General features: G+C 41.6%; 1 protein-coding gene across 1 annotated transcript; it reads right to left on the bottom strand.

Moving 5' to 3' along the window:
* Positions 1-14,891: 14,891 nt before the first annotated feature.
* LOC147450546 (uncharacterized) lies at positions 14,892-20,458 on the bottom strand. The gene is made up of 2 exons (XM_086520745.1): positions 19,463-20,458; positions 14,892-19,368 (listed from the first exon to the last, which is right to left on the bottom strand). Exon 2 carries the CDS (start codon positions 18,541-18,543, stop codon positions 18,052-18,054), a length of 492 nt encoding a protein of 163 aa, XP_086376871.1. The 5' UTR covers positions 18,544-19,368; positions 19,463-20,458; the 3' UTR covers positions 14,892-18,051.
* Between the last annotated feature and the right edge of the window lie 626 nt (positions 20,459-21,084).

Below are 21,084 nucleotides of genomic sequence, written 5' to 3'. Positions count from 1 at the left end.
GCTAATTGATCTTGGAGGTGCTTAATCTGCTTAATAAAGGCCTCCACTTTCTCTCTATCAGCAAGTTTCTCAGCAACAAGATGATTTTGCAAATCTTGAGTTCTAGTGTGATTCTGCACCTCATATTGGCGAGGCATGAATATGTTCCAAGCTTCATGTGCTTTAGCGGTATGATGAACCAAAGTGAGGACAGAATCACTTACACACATGACAATGGCTCATAATACGACTGCATTTTTTCTTTTCCAGGCACGTAGAAGAGTAGCATTTGGGTAAATTACAATGGTTGGATTTGCCGGATCATTTGTGCAGTGGGCTCCACATCTGCACCATTTGGCCCGAGCACCGTATCCAGAAATTCATATGAATCCAGAATTAGGAAAGTTTTAAATTTCTACAATGTGTAGTTGGTGCTGTCAAGATTTCCTTCGGTGAATGATAGTGGCCGGATGCAAAGCAGAGTAGCATCGGCAATAGCACTTGAAGCCACCAACATAATTGATTTTGAAAAGTAATACAAGTACTTCTCGTTCTTTCTTAGCTATGAGAACCTAGTGCCCTGATACCATGTAAGAAATACGAAATACAATAAGGATCTAGTAGCAAGAAGAGAAGAGAGAGATACGATGCAAAGTAGATTAGTGACAAATCAAAAACATTAGATTAGCACACTATTACAAATTGATGGCATCATCCACCCATGCACTCTCAAGGTAGAGCTTAGATGACAATTTAGACAACTAGAGTAAGTAGGAATACAAGGAACTAACATACTTACACAAGGATGTGTTGTGTGCATCAAGTGTGCACACCATTCTACCGAATTACTCATGAGAAGGCCTCCTTATATAGTTGTAAGGGAGCCTCTAAACACCCATGTGCAACCGGCCTTAGATAGCCAAGTCCAATTAGGACTCTCCCATGTGCCCATGTATAGGTGCTTTTGGGTAGACAAGTCCTTCTAGATATCATCTACTGGCCAAGGAAATCCTGCCACCGGCCAAAGACCAAGGACTATCGGACATCGGCCACCAGACGGCCATTTTCCAATTGTCTTCTGGCCAAGGTATTCTGGCATAAAGGAATATTTTGGTGAAAAGGAATAGTCTCCCAAAGTTTCCCCTGAATTTTCTCCGTGCTATCCATGATTACAAATAGAGATCTTATCAGCGTGCAAAGCTGGAATGCACCAAATATGTGTGCACCATTGGCTTCTCCTCATATGGGGGCCTTACAAATTGTGCATCATATATTGTGGTGGCAAAACTGAAAAAGGTGGGCATTGCAAGTATAACAACACAAACTTCATTCCTAGACTCTCTCTTCCCTTTGCATTGGCTCTCTCTTGCACCATTTGGTGTGTCTTTGTGTGTGTTTTGTTGCGCCCCCTCTTGGTCATGACAAAATCTCTCTTGCGTCCTAGTTCACATCCCATAACTAGGTGGTGCCCCTTCACTTGTTGGTTGTGGGTTTGTTGGTAGTTTATCTTGCTTGTGGTTTCCCCATCCCCAATCGAGCAGCACGGGAGCCTTGAGGAGGCATGTTTAGAGGTTGTATCGCTTGTTGCTTTCCCCGGACCGCCTCACTAGCATTCCAAAATGTTGTTAGATGGTGGTCCCCCTGGTGACCTTTAAGACGGTTGTACCCTTGGCGATCTTCAAGATAGTATCAATGCTTCAAATTTCCCTAAGGGTGGCTTATAGTGCATGTGCTAGACAAATAAGGTTTCCTATGAATAGATTTTCTAAATTCTATTGCAAATTTGGTGAATTTTGTTTTACGTTGCAAGCACATCAATATCAATAGGGGTTATTGAGCAAGATTTTTCTAAGGGTTGATACTAGTGACACCCAACTTCTGGAGATAGTACTCCCAAAGTTACTGTAAAATAATGATTGTGATAACACAAGCTAGCCACATTATTTCTCATAAATAAAGTAGCATGCTAGTTATCATACTTGATCACTTTATGTGGGATTTAAATACATTTTTTTGTCATGTAGTCCATAGTCACCCGGATCAAGTCATGACCTTTTATGATAAATCAGCATTATACTAAAATCCATAGACATAATATATGATTCAATGTTCCACTTGATATTTATTACGGATTAAAGAATGGAGTCTTCCCCTTTAGCAATTAGCAAAGTCATTTTGCCTTCAAGCACCTTATCAACATTATTTTGTTGGGGTTCAACTTGGGAAATCGTGTATATGTGAACATGTACGAGCCTATGTAAGGCACCAAAAAATATTATGTTGTGTGTGTGTATTATCTACCTCTCCCACTCTTATCCATGGCTTCCTATTGTCTTCACCTACCATAGCTTCTACCCTAATAGATAGTATCAGAGCTTTGGTGACATCCCTTGCTTCCTCCCATGTGCAAAAATCTCTAGCTTTGCTAAATATCATCCAAGGTCCTCATATCAAGCTCAAAGTAGAGAAATCAATCACAAAATTAAGATCTAGAAATCAAGAACTTGATTAAAGGTCTTGAGTCTGCTTGCAACAATAGAATCAACATGATTTCTCTCATCATGCCACCTCACGAGGATCATATTTCTAGTGTTGCAAAGATTCTTTGCGATGAATTTGGCATTGGTTCTAACATAATTAATCATATGAATTAATACTCTAGTCTTGTTTCAATTAGCTTATCATAACAACACCTCAAGCCCTACAACAAGGTGTCCCCCTAATGGCCTTGTCCTCTATATAGATACCATCATCACCGTCAACACGGATGACAAGGAAAATAAAATAAATTCCAATTTTGAGCTCATTGATGCTTCTCTTTAACTTTGTGACTACAACTTCCAAACATAGGTAGTGAATGAGATTCTTTAGTTTGATGACAAGTTTGGGTTCATTTTGATGGATGGCAATGGTACCCACTTTGGTACCCTAAGTGGAAACACACACACTCACACAAAATCAAATGAATGACCATATTTTTTTGAGGCAAGGTGAGAGTGAGGTAGAGGGAGGGATATTCTCTCTCAGCTTCACATTGACAACTTTGACAGTCAAATTCCGACATCAACATCCACTCTCTTTGTCCACATCATCTTTAATTTTGGTGTTTCCATTTTAGGATCCCACTATAGCAATTAGTATTCACTCTAATATTACGCTTTGTATGCGATGATATGTATGGTTTTTTGAAAAAATTCCTATGTTTTTTGGCTCATAAAAACTTTGTATGGGACTAGATATTGCCCGGCAATAAAAATTGATGTCCATAGTGAAACCTTCACAAATGTGAATCCATATGTCCTTGTAATTTGTGCTCATGAGGTTATTGGGTAGACCTAGATTGTGTCATATCGCTTCACAATCCCTTTGCATTGCTACAAGAAAACAAACTCCCTCATTTATTTCCCCCATATTCTTCTAGAACCAGGGGCATGGATATTGGACAGGAGTCGAATGTTGAAGAATTTGTCTAATGAATCCTCTTCTTAAGTTTTGGCTCTAGAATGTGAAGGGCATAAGAACGAAAGTAAAGCAAGAAGCACTCTTGCATTACATGAAGAGGAAGAATGGTATCACCTATTGGTTTATATAGGAACACCAACTTGATGCCTCAATGCCGAGAAAACACTATTGGGGAACTACTTTTCTTCTATGACACCATTCCTAATGGATCCAGTGGTGTCATGATAGGAGTTCACAGAGATTCAAAATATAAATCTGTTTTTCAGCACGTGTTCAGAAGGGCGATTGCACTGTCTATTGAGGTACGTATTAACCTGCTCACTATTATCAACACTTACAAGCCTAATGATTACAAGGGTTGGAAGATTTTATGGTATGACCTCTCACAACTTCAATTAGAAGGGTTTTTATGCTTCATTAGGGGCTATAATATCACCTACCCGAATCTATTTAAAAATGCTCACTTCAAGGCCCTGGTCTCTTGTGTTGTGGATGAGCTTAACCAAGACATCATCAAGGAAAGGACCAACTCATGGATGAGATTTATTAAAAAAATCCAATCTGCAATCAAGGGAGTGGGTCCAATGTTGAAAAAGTATAACAATCATGCAATATTAGTCTTTAGATCTAGATTGAAGAGCTTGGAAAAAAATTAAGAAATACAAGGAAAATCCTCAAACGAGGAACACAGTGAATGACTAAAGATCAAGCAGACCTTGCACCCTTCAAGCCACGTCAAACCACATCAATACTAAGGATGTCCACAAAAACACCCTACTCAAGGCGATTACGATAAGAAAGCGGAAGACTACCATCTCCTCCTTGATCGACCAACAAGGAGCCCAAATCAACAACCATGATGAGATGGACAAAGTTATGCTAGATCACCTCAACCAAACAAGGAGCCCAAATCAACAAACATGATGAGAGGGGAAAAGTTATGCTAGATCACCTCAATCAAAAAGGAAGATCACCTCTCTCCCATAATCAGAGAAGCCAAAGAAAGGGTTTTCTTGATCACCCCAGCTTTAGTTGATCCTAGCAAAACAAACTATCTAGAAAGTCCCTTTGCCCTAGATGAATTTTGAGGAGGACTCTTAAGAATTTGGGTAAAGAGAAGTTGCTAGGGTGGGGTTGTATCATGGTAGAGTTTTGTCAAGAATTTTGGGAGTCTCTAGACCCATCTTTCCTACATATACAACGCTTGAATCATGGGTTAAGAAAGGGCTAATTAAACTCATCCCCAAACAACTTGCTTGCTCCCAGCTCAACCATTGGAAACCAATCACCATGATTATTTTGGTGTACAAGGTGTTAGCCAAACTCATTGTTGCTGAATGGATGTCCCAGTGCTAGTTGGTGCTATCTCTCCTCATGAACATGGACTTATTAACCGTAGATCAATTTACGACAACAATTGGCACCCATGAATTGTAGGAAATATGCTAGGGTCAAGAAAAAAGAATATGTTCTTCTCTAAATTTGACCTTGACAAGTCTTAAGAATTTGGGGTTTGTTCAATGAATCAGTCAAGTTGTTAATGCTCTTGGAAAAGGGATCTCTCGTGAACTCCTATTCAACTCAAGAATAGTCGGTTGCTTTTAGGTCAAGAGATCCATTTGTCAAGGTTGTCCCTTAGCTCCTCTTTGGTTTGGTGCATGCATTCACCCATTTTTTGCGATTTTGGAAGATGCAGAAGCAAGAGGGTAGATTCAAGGGGTGCAAATCCAAGACGACAAACAATTAATTGTGAAAATGTTTGCAAATGACTCGCTACTCTTCCTACAGTCGGGATGATAACAAGGTTAGGCTAGCCTTGGAGAATGTGTATGTGTTTGCCGCAGCGTCAAGGTCTCAATGCAACACAGAAAAATCAAGGTTTATTTATTTGAAAGAAAATGACAATTTTGATGATGTAGGTTGGGCTAGAGAGGTTGTGAAGAGAGGCAACATCTGATGCCACCTCGGGATACTAGTTGGTGAAGGAATATCTCACAAGATTGCCTTTGACTAGGGCTTGGCAAAAATAAAAAAGAAAAGAAAGTGTTGGGAGTTTATCTTGTTTCCTTTCCACTACAGAGCTACAATAATTAATACCTTATTCATCCTGTAGTTAACATACGCATTGCCACTCTTACAATTGTCCCATAAAAATGGAGGTCTTCTTTAAAACCAATTAGGAGTTCTTATGGAGCAATAAGCCGACTGCACCTTGGCAATGGGGTAAATGGACAGCTATTGCCAAACCAAAAGGTCAGGGTGCACTAGGAATACTTGACCCTATTACTCATGAACTAGCTCTATGTGCTAAATTCTTTTGCACCCTCGCCAATTCTGATGAGAGTTGGGCTACCATGGCAAGGGAAATGTTAATGGAAGCCATCATGAGATCCAAAACTAGGATATGATCCAATCTCAACCTCCAAAATAAATTTATATCCCTTCTCGAGTGAAGACTCAAGTAGTTGGCTTTACTGGAAAGTTTATTGAATAAGGCTATAAAGTTGCCATGGCACTCAAGTGGAAAGATTATATTAGATAATGGAAAGAGATGGCTAGGCACTTGTCTCAATGGTCGCAATTGTTGAAGATTTAATTGAGCCTTGACAACCATTGGTTGGAAATTTCCAAGCATTTGAGCGACTAGGGCCTTGGCACCTTGGATGCTCGATGGAATGAACAAAAAAGGGATTGAAAAATCGTTGCACGTCTGAAGATCTTTTTTAACCTAATGCTCCAAGCGCAAGTCCTTTGTCAGAAGGCTTCTAGAAAAATTTTCAATCCTAGCACTTCCTCCCTGCTCAACACTGCTGGATTGCAAAGCATGGAAGTGGCCAAGAGAGAGATTGTTCAACTGGCCAATGACTATGAATATCTAGAGAAATGTATGCTTTGAGGAGGAGTGGATTGATCACCTCAACATGATTTGGTTCATAAAGTGGATTGCAAGAAAATGGGACCAAGTTCTTGGGAATATCTGGAGGGCCAAGTGTGAAGAAAGAGATAAAGTCTTTCTGTAGAGAGTTTTGTTTGTATTCATTACAGGCGTTCTTGCATCAAATTGAAGCACTCGAATGAATCACTCGTGCTTGACTATTTTGGGGATGTCCAAAAATCAGTGATTTCACGGGCAAATCTATAAGAAGGTACACTATACACCCTAGACTCTAATGGTGTTCTAGAATCATGTTTGTGGATAATATATTGTGATAAGGTAAAGACGTACGTTTGGTTGGTTCACCTTTGATGTATTCTTTCTTGGATAACCCTATGCAAAGGACATGCCAGGGTTCTTTGTAACTTTCTAGTTCCTATCCAAGTCAAGCTTAACTGAGCATTTTTAAAAAAATAACATATTTAGCACTTGTTTTTCTTGCAAGATGTATTATTGAACATTGTAATACAAGTATATAATTTATGATATAGAGTGTCCTGTAGAAACAATGACATTGGAAAGTTTTCTTGAGCTACACCCGTGTCCTTTGAATCCTAGAAAGTTTTTCTTGAGCTACACCTGTGTCCTTTGAATACAAGCCAAGCACCCTTGCAGCCGATTACCCTTAAGCTCCATAACACCTCAGCAACCCACCAAGAACCCCGATGAAAGCATTTCTACAACACAATTGCACACTTCAACAATCAAGACCTACGCTACACAAGGAACCAGCCCCCCTCAATGTTCATGCAATGACCGCAAGCCCCTGAATGTTCTCTTCTCTCAACAATAGCCCTAGCCTCTCTCCATGGATTTAATATTCATTTCATCAAGTGAAATTTCTTGTGATCACAATGATCATTATGACATTTACATAATCACAATTAATGTGATCACAAAATAGCCAATAGGAAACCTACCAAAACCTCACTAGGATATGTGTTTTTTCTCACTAGGCCCACTAGAAAACTATAAGAACCCTAAATCGGGCCCACTAAGAACTAAAAACAGCTAGTGGGCTTATCGAATTGGATAATTTCTATGGGTTAAGGGGAAGTCACGTGGTTATTGAATGTGATCACGTATTTTGAAATGTGGTTAACGTGTTCACGTGTCTGTGATCACGTTAATTAAATCGCTACCTATCTCCTATAGCTTGCTTCCCTCCTACATAGCCAACTTTACTGTTGCCATTATTATAACCTCTCTGGGAGGGGGGCATCCCATTAGCCTCTTTTGCGGTGCTACTGACCCTTCAGATTTTGAATTCAAGTGCCTTAGGGGCCTCTCGTACTTTAGCAAGGAACCTTCGTGCATCCCTAGCAGTGGTGCACTGTAGTGGCTTCAGAAGGAGCCTAGATCGAGGGTCCCTGCATGGCCATGGGGAGCCTTCAATGACATCCAAGGTCGAGGGCAACCATAGGGCGGTCATGGAATGCAAGGGCTGTGATATTTTGCAAAAGGGCTTCCAAAGTTTGCATCCAAAACTGGGAGTGGGATCCGTGTTCTACTGGTTCCATTGTGAGGATGCTGGTTTGTGGTCTCGCCTAGTTTGGTGCCTCCAACCTATGGGCATTGGTTCATGGTGGTCCTCGGGTGTTTCGCGTCTGGTGGTGGGGTGTCTTTGGTTCGAGCTCTCGTCGGCTACATCGGATATGGTATTCTTTGATTTGCTTCAGATGTACGTTCTCTTCTTGTTCTTTTGTGGCGTTTTTCTCGCTTCCTCACGTGGATGATCGGTTCTTAGTGTCTATTGCAATAAAGTCGTGGATTGCGCTCTTTTTGTGTGGTGTCCAAGCTCTCCATTTATGGAGGTCATGCCTCCCCCCTTCCTCGGATTTATGATGTATTGTGAATCCCGCAGTTGATGTGTCCGTGTGTTGTTATGGACCTTTTAAAGGTGGCACCCTAATCAGCCAATGTAATCATAGTCGGAATGGTTTCTCTATTAGTGGTTTGGTCTTTCCCAAGTTGATGTATCTTAAGGATGTCCTTGTTATCGAGTGGAAGTCCGTGCAGGGGTAGTGGAAACCTTGTGGTATATTTTCTCTAGTCTTTCTGGTGTTTATTGTAATCTTTTGTGGCTTGTGATAGGCACATAATTTCATGTAATTCTTTCGTTTTGCTAATATACTCACCCACATATTGTGAGTTTTGCAAAAACAAAGAAAAAAACCTTGTTCTCATACACATCTAAAAGGATTTTAAAGCTTGTTCACTCATAATTAAGCTTCAAACCCACTATATCAAGCAAAGGGTATTCTCTTTAAACACAACTAAGTGAATCGCTATGTATGTCTATAAATTTATCACTCTTGGATAATTTAGTGTGCTTTTGTAAGGAGATATACACCCTAGCTTGTGGAGAGTCTCCCTTGCTAAGACCTCTCCATGTGTGCAAAAAATTGTGATGATGTGTATGCAAGATGCCGCATGCTTGGGCTCTCGGAGTATCTCGAAGATGGAAGTTGTAGCCCAAACCCCAAGTCAAGGGTTGTAAGGATTGTGGGCTTTGGTCTAGCCCAAAACTGAATGTTTTAGAACACCCCTTGTCTACATGGCATCCCAGTGGCCCTTATAGCATGTGAAACATGGCCTAAAAGTGTCCCAAGACATGGTACTACCCATGGGGGAGTTTTTAAAGCATAGTAAAACCATTTTGGATTAGTTTCACTGACTTAAAAGTGTCCTATAAAGGTGGATCCAAAAATCCAAGGTCTCTTTTTAGTAGATGCATGTGGAAAGTGGAGATGCATGTGGCAAGTGGAGATGCATCTTTCATGCTATAAAAGCACCTTTTGTAATCACTCTTTCAAGCTAGACAATTCATCATTTGAGTTCATATTGTCTCTCTCTCCCATCTTGTGTAAGCAAGTTAATTAATGCGTGTTAGCATGAATGCTACTATGCTTGATTGCCATTGATTCAACACGAGAGACTAGGAAAAATTCCGTCTTCCTGTCTCATGAAGCTCCATGCAATCCTCAACCAAAAGAAGATCTCCATGCTCTTCTCAAGGCTCATCTCTCTCTCGCTCTCTCTCTCTCTCTCTCTCTCTCCCCCCCCCCCCCCCTCTCTCTCTCTCTCTCTCTCTCTCTCTCTCTCTCTCTCTCTCACACACACACACACACACACACACACATACACACACACCCACGCGCACTCACACGTGCATGCACACACACACACACACAAGTCTCTATAGCTATGGCTGGTTAAGTTTATACAAAATTAACTATGTTGGATACTACTTTTTAATGCGTACATATCTTCTTTACAACCTGATTCTCGTGTTTGGGGGGGGGGGGGGGGGGGGGTGTCCACTATGTATAAATCGTGTTATCGTGTGCATTCAATAACTATTTTAAAAAATCCTTATCTGTGAAATTTTGACAAATAAAATAAACCCTTTTTCTATTCAACCTCTAATTGTTTTTCCCACTTTCATTTTAGAGTACCCTTTTGTATGTGAGAATATGAAAAAAAAAATCCCTTCTACTGCACTCACAATATAGTCACATAATTTTGAAGTGACCTCCCCAAGACCTTATTCTAGTTTAATCGCAGTAGATCCTATCACTCACGAGGTGTTTAGGACCTTGTGATTGAGTTCAAGGAAGTTTTTAAGTGAAAAGTGTAATTGCTAAATTTGTCAAATTTTAGAGCTTTCATCTCTTCAATTTCTGTAGTTAAAAGCGTGGCTAGTCAGTTGTATTGAACAAAGACTCTTCTAAAGAAAAAGAATTTATCAATAAAAAGTTCTTTTAAAGGAGGGGGGGTCAGCTCCAAAAAGTCCGGCCCTCAAGTGGTGTCGAATTCTTCTCTCTCTTTCTTGCAGTATCATAGCATGTGTGTGATGCATGATTGAATTTAAGTTAATGCATGCTCAAATACGTTCAATGTCACACAATCGAATGATTACTTTGGTTAATCTATGATTTCTGTTGAACCTTCATTCTAAAATTTTGACAATAGACACAAATGATAGAACTTAAAAATGGAGTTGATTCATTAGAGAATAGTCCCTTAAGTAAGCTTAGTGCTTTATAGTCATTTGTTATAGAAGTTTCATCCTCTTGCTATTGGACCATGTCATGTCTCATCTTCCATAGATGGCTAGAGGGCTCCTAAAAAGCTTACCCCAACATCAAAGTTAAGTGCGTCACTCAAACATAAACTCATAGACTTAAGCCTAATGAAATAATAGAGCTTGTGTGTATTCAATTGACTAGGCATAAAATTTATTTTAAGCATAGTCTATTGATTGATCTTGTCTATTGGAGAGAGAGAGAGAGAGAGACATGGACTATTTTAACTCCCCAAAGAGAGAGAGAGAGGGGGGTTCTTCCAACTTCTTAACAAAGTAATTCCAAAACTGATTATTCAAGGTGATGAACACATAAGGCCCCCCCCCCCCCGCGCGGGCGGGTGGACCATGATACTCAAACATACAACCTCCCAACTATAGGAAAGCAAGTATACTATCTTGCGCACATGCACTTTCCTCTCTCTAACTTCACCGGCTATAACATTTTGGCTTCCCTCTCTCTAGATCCACATAAAAGAGTGAAGTCGCATTTTGCAGGCTTTCCTTGTTTCCAACGAGGGTATGTGAGAAGCACATCAAATACAAACTATAATCAATATTTCCCTATGATTATCCTTTAGGCAAATCACCTTACAGCACGTTCAAAGTGCAAGATGCTGTGTGCGTATGACCAACAACACCGCCCAAATTTTGGGGACGTTGAGCGGCTTTGATCTCAGCCGTTCGATCGCTTGGTGAACTAGAGGTCAGCTTGGGAACAAAAGTGACTCCCTAAGGTCACCCGCCAATAGGCGTTCACGCCTAGTTTCTTTTCCTCGTAGAGTGTGGGTCAAACCCAAGACCTCCCAACACTCACACGAAATCCCTATCATCATGCTAGCACGTGTCGCTATCTATGTGGGCATGGCACACAATCACACCCTAGTTTACCCCGCCCTAGTTCACCCTAGTTCATTGAATTATCTGGCGGCCCATATCAAAGCGGCATCGCCCCTCCAAATTTGGGCGCTAGATCTCCTCTGAGCCACACCCGCAGTGACACTGGGTGTGTGAGAAGCACATCTAATAAAATAAATCATTATTTTTCTATAATTAGTCCTTCTTGAGGGGAATCCATCTTTAACAAGACGTATGCGTGTGACCAACAACAGGAGGTAATTAGAGAAGCTCACTTACAGTCCCCATCCAACGCCACACACACAGCCGCCATGATAATGATCCGTAGCTGGCACCGCTTGGGTATTGCTAACATTGATGATATTCGTTGCAGGCGGCGCTGTTCAGAGCAACAGATTTAATTCACGTCGAGAGAGAGAGAGAGAGAGAGAGAGAGAGAGAGAGAGAGAGGGGAACTTGGAAGCACCTTGGGCTGGAACATAATTAGGAGCGCCGTAAGCTGAGGGCGGCGGCGGGACTGGCCCCTCGAAGCCTGCGGTCGTAACTGTGTGAGGCATGTTAGGAGCGTCATTAGGAGCTCCGTAGGCTGAGGGCGGAGACGGGACTGGCTCCTTCGTAACTGTACTCTGAGTCATGGTAGCGTCTGTGCAGAGAGAGAGAGAGAGAGAGAGAGAGAGAGAGAGAAGCGATGTGCGTCAAACAGGAAGCTGGTGGTGATGTAGGACACACGGTCAATGCATGGACGAGGTCGGCCACCTGCGTCGAAGAGTCAAGATCTAAGAACTTTACAGTTATGATGCTGAACGTGGCACGTTGCTGCATTGGGCTTTTGCCTCTTTTCTAATACACGTTGCGTTGAGCCTAGAGTGGAATAGTCCGCATTCAGCTTGAGGAGGTTAGCTCCATCCTCAGAGTAGCCTTTCAAATGTGTTCTGGTTTGCACATACTCAAATGTGTCCTGGTTTCCAAATGTGTACACAAACTCACTTGCCTAAAATTATTTTTCAGTCGATGCAGATCTCGTCTAATCCCATGGACGACTTTATTCTGGAGTTGAGAAATCCACCATGCCCTTAATGGGTTGAATTTTGGTAAGAAAAAGTTCGCTTTTATGTGTTGTCCATATAGGTAAGATACCAATCAAGCATGCTTGTGGTTGCTCTGCTATCCAAATCATATGCAACCTTGCATCCGTAATATAAGTCATTGGCCTATAATATATGTCAAGCTGAGCTTTGTGTTGAAAGGGAGGAAGACCGAGACGAGGGTGGGAGACCACAGACGAGAGAGAGAGAGAGAGAGAGAGAGAGAGAGAGAGAGAGACGACTCCACAATTGCAAGCCCCAAAGTGTGTGGAGAGCACACACTGAATACACATTTATAGTGCGGACTCCTAGCTATATATAGCATAAGTGTGGACTCTATATATAGCTCTATCACCCCCACTCAAGTAGGAGTCCCTAATTGTGGATGAAAAAACCCTTGGGGGTACAAGGGAATAACCCACAACACCATATACATGCACTGTTATGTTAATAATTATCAGAGCATACAAAATTCATTTTTTAGGAGCTTCATCACTCCATAATATATAATGTGTTCTTTCAAGAATCTTTGGAAGTTTAATAACCCTATGTGTACAATTGAATTGATGCAAAAAAAAAAGATATTTGAACAGCTTCAATATCTTTGAGTCCATGTACACACTGCTTGCCGTGAATTTTATCACGTAAACAACAATATCAACTCAAGAAATATATTGAGACGTGAAGGTTAGAAATAACCACATCACATTGTCCTTGGGGATGGTTTGTAACACCGTTCTAAAGAGACGACATATAAATAAATATAATGCCGATGCAATCACATATGCACACGACATAGAAACAAATATAATATCAATGTAATCACATGTGCACACATATATACAAAGCCCATATATAATGAACATACCAGGACCCCCAAGATCTCAACAACTGGCAACTGTCATCAAATAATCATCATCGTGGATTTAAGTACCATTGCATCACGATATTTACCATGGCATTAGAGACGCTTTCTTCAAATCAAGTTAAAAACTGTAAAATAGTCATCATTATCATGGCTTTACAATGTACCATGGCTTGACGGTATTCACCATGACATTAGAAACACATACTTAATAAAACATTGAAATAGCAATCATCATGGCTTTACGTACCATGGCATCAAAGACTCTTTCTTCAATTCGAATAAAAATGGTAGAATAGTAATCATCATCATGGCTTTACGTACCATGGCATTAAAGATTCTCTCAATGAATCAAAAGAAAAAAATTATAATGTAAGATAGAAATACCCATGACAGTATGGGCCCACGTCGTCTTTACCATATTGCAGCTTAAAGTACCATAGATCCATGTTGTAAACATGCAGGCTGAAAGTATCCTGTAATTCCTCTTAAGAAGATTAGTTGACAATCACAAACAATCACCAAGCTCGTGAATATCATCATGGTCCTTCTATCAAAAGCTACAATGAAATAAGTTTGTAAGTGTCATCAAAATGATATTGTCATGAATGATTTGAATAAAATGATCACGAATGAGGACAACTTTTAATAATTAATGTGGAATGATTAAATTTTTAAGCTATCTCAACAGTTTCACGAGAATAATGATGATATGATCTGTGTACCGCTGACATCAATTTCAAGTGTAAAGCATCTCAATGAAAGTTACAAATATGATTAACACATGACAAAATTTATGGACTTCATGATGTTATTCCATCTAGCTAGCAGGGATAAAAATGGTGCTCGTTAAAGAATATTCAAGGCCTATTATAGGAGTGATTTTTTATGACGAAGCTAGCACTAAAGATGGCAAAGCGATAATAAGAACTGCAAACGAGCTATTTTTGAACTGCGCGAACAGTGCTCACTTTGGATGTCGAAGCTTATTTATCGCCTCCCTATGCAACAGTTGGAGATGTGATAGCTTTGGTCGCAGCCTTATTAATCGCAATAGTTCCAATGGTATGAATAGCCAAAATCGGAGATCGTAGTTGATAATCGATGGTATGAATAGCCAAAATGGGAGTTCGTAGTTGAAGGCAAATACGAGCAGCAAGTCAGAGTCAACACTAATAATAGCCTAGGAAGCCACATATAAAATTGATCGCGTACACTATTGATGCTCAAAAAACCTCTAATTAAATATTGCGGCGCTAAATTGGGGCGTACACATGAAATAGAGGCACGTATTGTTCCTTGCTGCTGCCAACTCTCAGCAGATGCACTCTTCTGATTCTTTTTCTTCCATGCAAGCAGCGACATCAGACAGACAAAAAGAAAGGCACTAAACTCTATCCTAGTTTAAGTCTTTTTACGCTCCTCACGCCCACCGTGACATCAAGCGTTCTGTTATTGCACAACTAGATGGACATGAGGACCTTGTCGTTACCATTATTTAGCGTTGCCAGAACCTATACATATGCAGCTACGAGACCATCTAGAAGCACTCCATGCTCATCAACACCCAGCATATTCATCCTTAGGCTGTTGAAACAAGCAAATAAAAGGACTTATCTTTGACTTAGGATGACTTTTAATTGTACTTGTAGCACGGCTCTCTGCGGCCCAAATTGGACTTGAATTATAGGAGTGCTTTTACGATGTCGGGGGATTTTATGTTCACGAGTTGAGCCGGGTCACCACCGGGTTGCTCGCTCTGGGAAACGGTAAGAGAAAGATGGGCATCTCAAGAGAATATAGCACCAAAAGAACACCTTGTACAACTTGAATTGAATTACTTAAATGAACTAAAATCTGAATACAGAAAAAAAAACTTGATCCCAATAGGCAACAAGTGCTCTTGAACTCGCCGAGACTATGAGCGGAAGTGCAAATGCCAAATCTGTATGGCCTCAATGCCTTTCCCTTGCTCTTCCCGACCACCTTCACATGCACTCACTTTGCCATCGTTTGCTTTAGTCTTCTTTTAGCTCAAACAAACCTCTGAAAATTGCTAAAGATCTGCTTCTCCAGGCCTTGGCAGTTCGTCGGCTCCAACCAAGTCCTTTACCTACTGAAGTTGACGCTCGCTTTTCTTCCTCGCTTTCATTCTCAACCTACTCGACAAGGCACTTGCTTGAAAGACCTCCCAATATCTTCCCTTGCCTTGATTATCTCGTCTTTAAACCTTTGCTATGCGATACCTCCTCATCACCGCACAACCTCTAGCATGCCATCCAAAATCCGCCTATGATTGAGCTTCACCTCATAGTCTCCAATATTCAGCTTGTCAAGGCTCTCTGTCAACACTTTCAGTACCTCAAAATCAGGAACCATTGATTCATATTGCCCAACAATATCAAAATCACATTGGTAGAACTCCCTTGCTTTTCCCTTGTGCTGCTCCTGCTGTTCCAAAATCTCGTCGGCTCCCTCCTCCTCGTCGCACACCCTGGTGGCTCTTTGTCTTCACTTGCCGACTCCACCACCCGGTGCTCTCAACTCCTACAGTTGCCGACTCGACCACCTGGCTCTCACACCTGTGCTACTCTCGCCTGCAGGAAGCCCTCATGCTGCCCTTGCTACTATAGTTGATGCCACTTTCTTGATTCGCCACCGGATACATTGCTGCCTACCAACGAGGGTGACATCTTTTCCTTGCTCGGATGGCGGCTCCCTACCCGGCACTCAGTGTTGCAGTTGTCGCCCCTGCTCGATCGGCTTCCAAACCACCAGCACCTCGAAAACTCAACTATTTCCTCTTCTGCTGGCTTCACCACAAGCAACCCCACTGTCAACTCGTCCTCCTCTGCTCATGGGCGGCCTTCGACAGTCACGCGCTAGTCAATTTTTCACCGCGCTGCTCTCGGCCCTCTCCTTCTCTCAACCTGCCTGGCTATTTCTTCCCCTGCGCTGTCTGCTTTTAACCGCCAGTCTCTATTTTTGCTAGTCAATGATTCTATTTAAAAAAAAGCTTTCCTTTAAGCGGCCATTCACATTGGTTATGCACTCTTCCACTTCGAAGTCGAATGGCATGCACGGCCAATCATTGCCAAGCTCTCCCTGTAAGCTTTCTCACTCCAAAGACAAAAATTGTCCCAAAGTGCGTCTCGGGGAACCCTCACGGACGCCGTCATTGTCCCAAGTGTAAGGCCTTTTATGACAAACACTATGGTAGGTACAGTGCGCACTACCATCACCTTTGTAGCCTCCTTGACTTCGTCGATGTCTAGTTTGCAAAACACCACCATAGCCTTGATCTACCTTATCTCTTTTAGCACACGTTATCCGGCACAAATATCGACCAAACTTCGCTAAGCACAACCTTATCATTCAACTGCCCTTGCATTAGCATGAGTGATACCGTCAGTCGAGGTCAAAGCCCATATTCACTCGAGAAACATTTGACAATGACGACTTCAAATTCCAAGTTATGATATAAAAAACCATTCCCACGCCACATGATGGCCATTGCAAGATTTTCATCGTGCGAAAATGGTATGCTCCCAACCATATTCCGAGCACTCATAAAAAACATTGAATATGTGACTCCTACATATAATTCTCCATTTAGACTTACGATAGCACGACATCCACCCCCTTTGAACCTACACATCCTCCGGTATGTACCAAAAAACTGTAAGTATAAAAGCTGCTGGCATGCAAGCAGTGGTCGAATGTAAGCATGCTACCAATAACCATCAAAAATTTGACTTCAAGGAGTCATAAGCCTCCAGGATCAAAGGGAAAACTCAAAATTTTTCCATCAATCAAGTAGCTCCATCCAATAAAGTATAAGCATGATCCACTGCAAAGTCTGTAAATCTCTTGCCATAACCTATGAGCATGATGAACACCACCAGGGTCATATGGTCTATATATCAACTGCCATAAGCCGTTCTCATAAACCTGTCCTCCTGGATCAAATGTCTTAAGAAGACATTTCCCAAGCACTAGAGCTGGAGCTCCATAAAATCCACACGAGCATACATTATTGATCTGAATCGACATCAAACAACCTTGGCATGAGCTTGTTCTTCCTGGATCAATTAGCAACCGATAACATTGTGCACCCAGAAGAACCCAACCATATTCAACCTGCTTCTTAAGGATCTCAAAATCTCTTGGATCCAATACCATAGCAAGCACATAGCATTTATGAGCCTCACAGTAAAGCAAAACTTCCCTTGAATCATTGTGCAATACCCAGCTCTCGTAAACATTTGACAACTTTTGTTCAGCAAGCATATAGGAACACTGCATACCTTTTACCGGTAACCATAATAGCATTGACATAAGCATAAGTAAAAAGAGTATATGGACCCAACCATAGCCAGTACCTTGTCGAAGAAACTAAAAAATCATGTACACCCTTTGCTTTAGCCATAGTGATTCACCCCCTCTGACTTCATAGTTACCACACGAACTTGTGAAAATCTTGCATCAGTGTCACAGTCATCATTACTTGGAACTCCGTGAATTTGCATCCACTTTTTCATCAGTAGAGCAGTAAATACTCTCATCATCTGTCAAAGGATTGTGGGTTGCTTCCTCTTGTAGCTCAAGAGAAATAACAAAAGAAGAAACTTCGTGTCCAGTATCCTGTACTTCCGTCATGTCAGAAATGTCAGGCACACAAAGAACATCATCTAAGCAATCTTCATAGATCTCTTCATCATGTTCCGCTTCACGTACTTCTACGGTTGCCAAAGATTGATCGATACCCTGTGAAGATTCTTCATGCAACCCCCTTTGAATAGATACTAATAGTAGAGAAATCATCCATCATATGTTTCTCATACATACCACAATTAGATAAAAAGACACCAATAATGGAATTCTCTTCTCTCAATCCTGACAAGGAAGCTTCACTATTTGCATCATCATCTTGCTCTGTGATATCAGCACCTATAAATATATCGTCCAGAGCAATTGTAGACTCATATATACCCTCATGCACAACTTCTATTGACTCCATAATTTCTTGCACTTCATTTGTTACAGTATAAATGTTTTTATCAATGCAATCATCTTCAAGAAACCTATTGTTCTGCTTGGCCTTGCATGCTTCCATTGTGATGAGAGGACCATCAACACCTTCTAAAGGATCATCTTGAACTTCTTGAGAACAATCCATGCTGCAAAGATTACTAGTATGTGGAACACTGACAACAACATTTTCACCTTCACTTAATGCTTTACAAGAACTAATGATAGAGGCAGCTACCATGTGAGCAAGCTCTGAAAAATTTTCATCAATGAATTTAGTCTGAAATTCATTGTTTACCTGTGTTAGATTGCTTGATGCATGATGCTCTGTGATGAAATCTGGTACTTGCAAAGCTGCACCTGCTTTAGCTTTACTTCTTGCATGAATTTGCTCCGAAAATTCATCATAACTGATTGTCTGCAATTGATCTCCATCACCTTTATTGAAAGTAACCTACTTTTTTTGATTCATCTGCTCTATTTCCAAGGCTATGTGCCGGTCACCCACTTGTACAACTGCTTCTTTAAATTTAGCCCAATTATCTGCATACTTATCGATAAGCTCTTGTATCTGATCATGTAATTCTGGAGCTACTAGCCGGTCAAACTCCTTGATCATATGCCTAGTTGGAATACCCATAAGCTCCATCTCTAACCTGTAGCATGCAAGATATCCATCACTATCGTAGCCATAAAAAATACCTCTTTCAAAAGAGACTTTATCCAATGCTTCTTCCATTGCTTCATCTCGTTGGGCCAATCCTTGTAAAATTTCTTCTCGGTCTAGACCAAATTCCTCATAAGTAACCTGATGATGTTGCTGCTGCTGCTGTTGCAAGAAAACATAAAATCATTGCATCATTTGCTACATCATCTCTACTTGAGATGTCGTCGTCATCCTCTCTTCCAACATTTTCCACCCCGGATCGCTTCGCGTCGGGTTCACCAAAGATGTCGGGGGATTTTATGTTCACGAGTTGAGCCGGGTCAGCATGGGGTTGCTCGCTGTGGGAAACGGTAAGAGAAAGATGCACATCTCAAGAGAATATAGCACCAAAAGAACACCCTGTACAACTTGAATTGAATTACTTAAATGAACTAAAATTTGAATACAAAAAAAAAACTTGATCGCAATAGGCAACAAGTGCTCTTGAACTCACCGAGACTATGAGCGGAAGTGCAAATAACAAATCTATATGGCCTCAATGCCTTTCCCTTGCTCTTCCCGACCACCTTCACGTGCACTCACTTTGCCATCGCTTGGTTTAGTCTTCTTTTAACTCAAACAAACCTCTGAAAATTGCTAAAGATCTGCTTCTCCAGGCCTTGGCAATTCATCGGCTCCAACCAAGTCCTTTACCTGCTGAAGGTGACGCTCGCTTTTCTTCCTCGCTTTCATTCTCAACCTACTCGACAAGGCACTTGCTTCAAAGACCTCACGATATCTTTCCTTGCCTTGATTATCTCGTCTTTAAACCTTTGCTATGTGGTACCTCCTCATCACCCCACAAGCTCTAGCATGCCATCCAAAATCCTCCTATGATTGAGCTTCACCAATAGTCTCCAATATTCAGCTTGTCAAGGCTCTCTGTCAACAGTTTCAGTACCTAAAAATCAGGAACCATTCATTCATATTGCCCAACAATATCAAAATCACACTGGTAGAACTCCCTTGCTTTTCCCTCGTGCTGCTCCTGCTCTTCCAAAATCTCGTCGGCTCCTCCTCGTCGCACACCCTGGGGGCTCTCTGTCTTCACTTGCCGACTCCACCACCCGGTGCTCTCAACTCCTACAGTTCCCGACTGGACCACCCGGCTCTCACACCTATGCTACTCTCGCCTGCAGAAAGCCCTCATGCTGCCCTTGCTACTATAGTTGATGCCACTTTCTTGATTCTCCACCAGATACATTGCTACCTACCAACGAAGGTGATATCTTTTCCTTGCTCGAATGGCGGCTCCCTATCCGGCACTCGGTGTTGCAGTTGTCGCCCCTGCTCGGACGGCTTGCAAACCACCAGCACCTCGAAAACTCAATTGTTTCCTCTCCTGTTGGCTTCACCACAAGCAACCCCAATGTCAACTCGTCCTCCTCTGCTCATGGGAGGCCCTCGACAGTGACGCGCTAGTCCATTTTTCACCGCGCTGCTCTCGGCCCTCTCCTTCTTGTCAACCTGCCCAACTTTTTCTTCCCCTGCGCTGTCTGCTTTTAAGTCCCAGTCTCTATTTTTGTTAGTCAATGATTCTCTTAAAAAAAAGCTTTCTTTTAAGCGGCCATTCACATTGGTTATGCACTCTTCCACTTCGAAGTCGAATGGCATGCACGGCCAATCATTGCCAAGCTCTCCCTGTAAGCTTTCTCACTCCAAAGCCAGAAATTGTCCCAAAGTGCGTCTCGGGGAACCCTCACGGACGCCGTCATTGTCCCAAGCATAAGGCCTTTTATGACAGACACTATGGTAGGTACAGTGCGCACTACAATCACCTTTGTAGCCTCCTTGACTTCGTCGATGTCTAGTTTGCAAAACACCACTATAGCCTTGATCTACGTTATCTCTTTTAGCACACGTTATCCGGCACAAATATCGACCAAACTTCGCTAAGCAGAACCTTATCATTCAACTGCTCTTGCATCAGCATGAGTGATACCGTCAGTCGAAGTCAAAGCCCATATTCACTCGAGAATCATTTGACAATGATGACTTCAAATTCCAAGTTATGATATAAAAAACCATTCTCACGCCACATGATGGCCATTGCAAGATTTTCATCATGCGAAAATG

The sequence above is a fragment of the Adiantum capillus-veneris genome, chromosome 9 (genome assembly GCF_014529385.1).
Source record: "Adiantum capillus-veneris isolate H3 chromosome 9, ASM1452938v2, whole genome shotgun sequence".
NCBI classification, from domain to species: domain Eukaryota; kingdom Viridiplantae; phylum Streptophyta; class Polypodiopsida; order Polypodiales; family Pteridaceae; genus Adiantum; species Adiantum capillus-veneris.
Note: the sequence above shows the minus strand (reverse complement) of the source record. Positions and strands in the feature narration are given on the sequence as shown.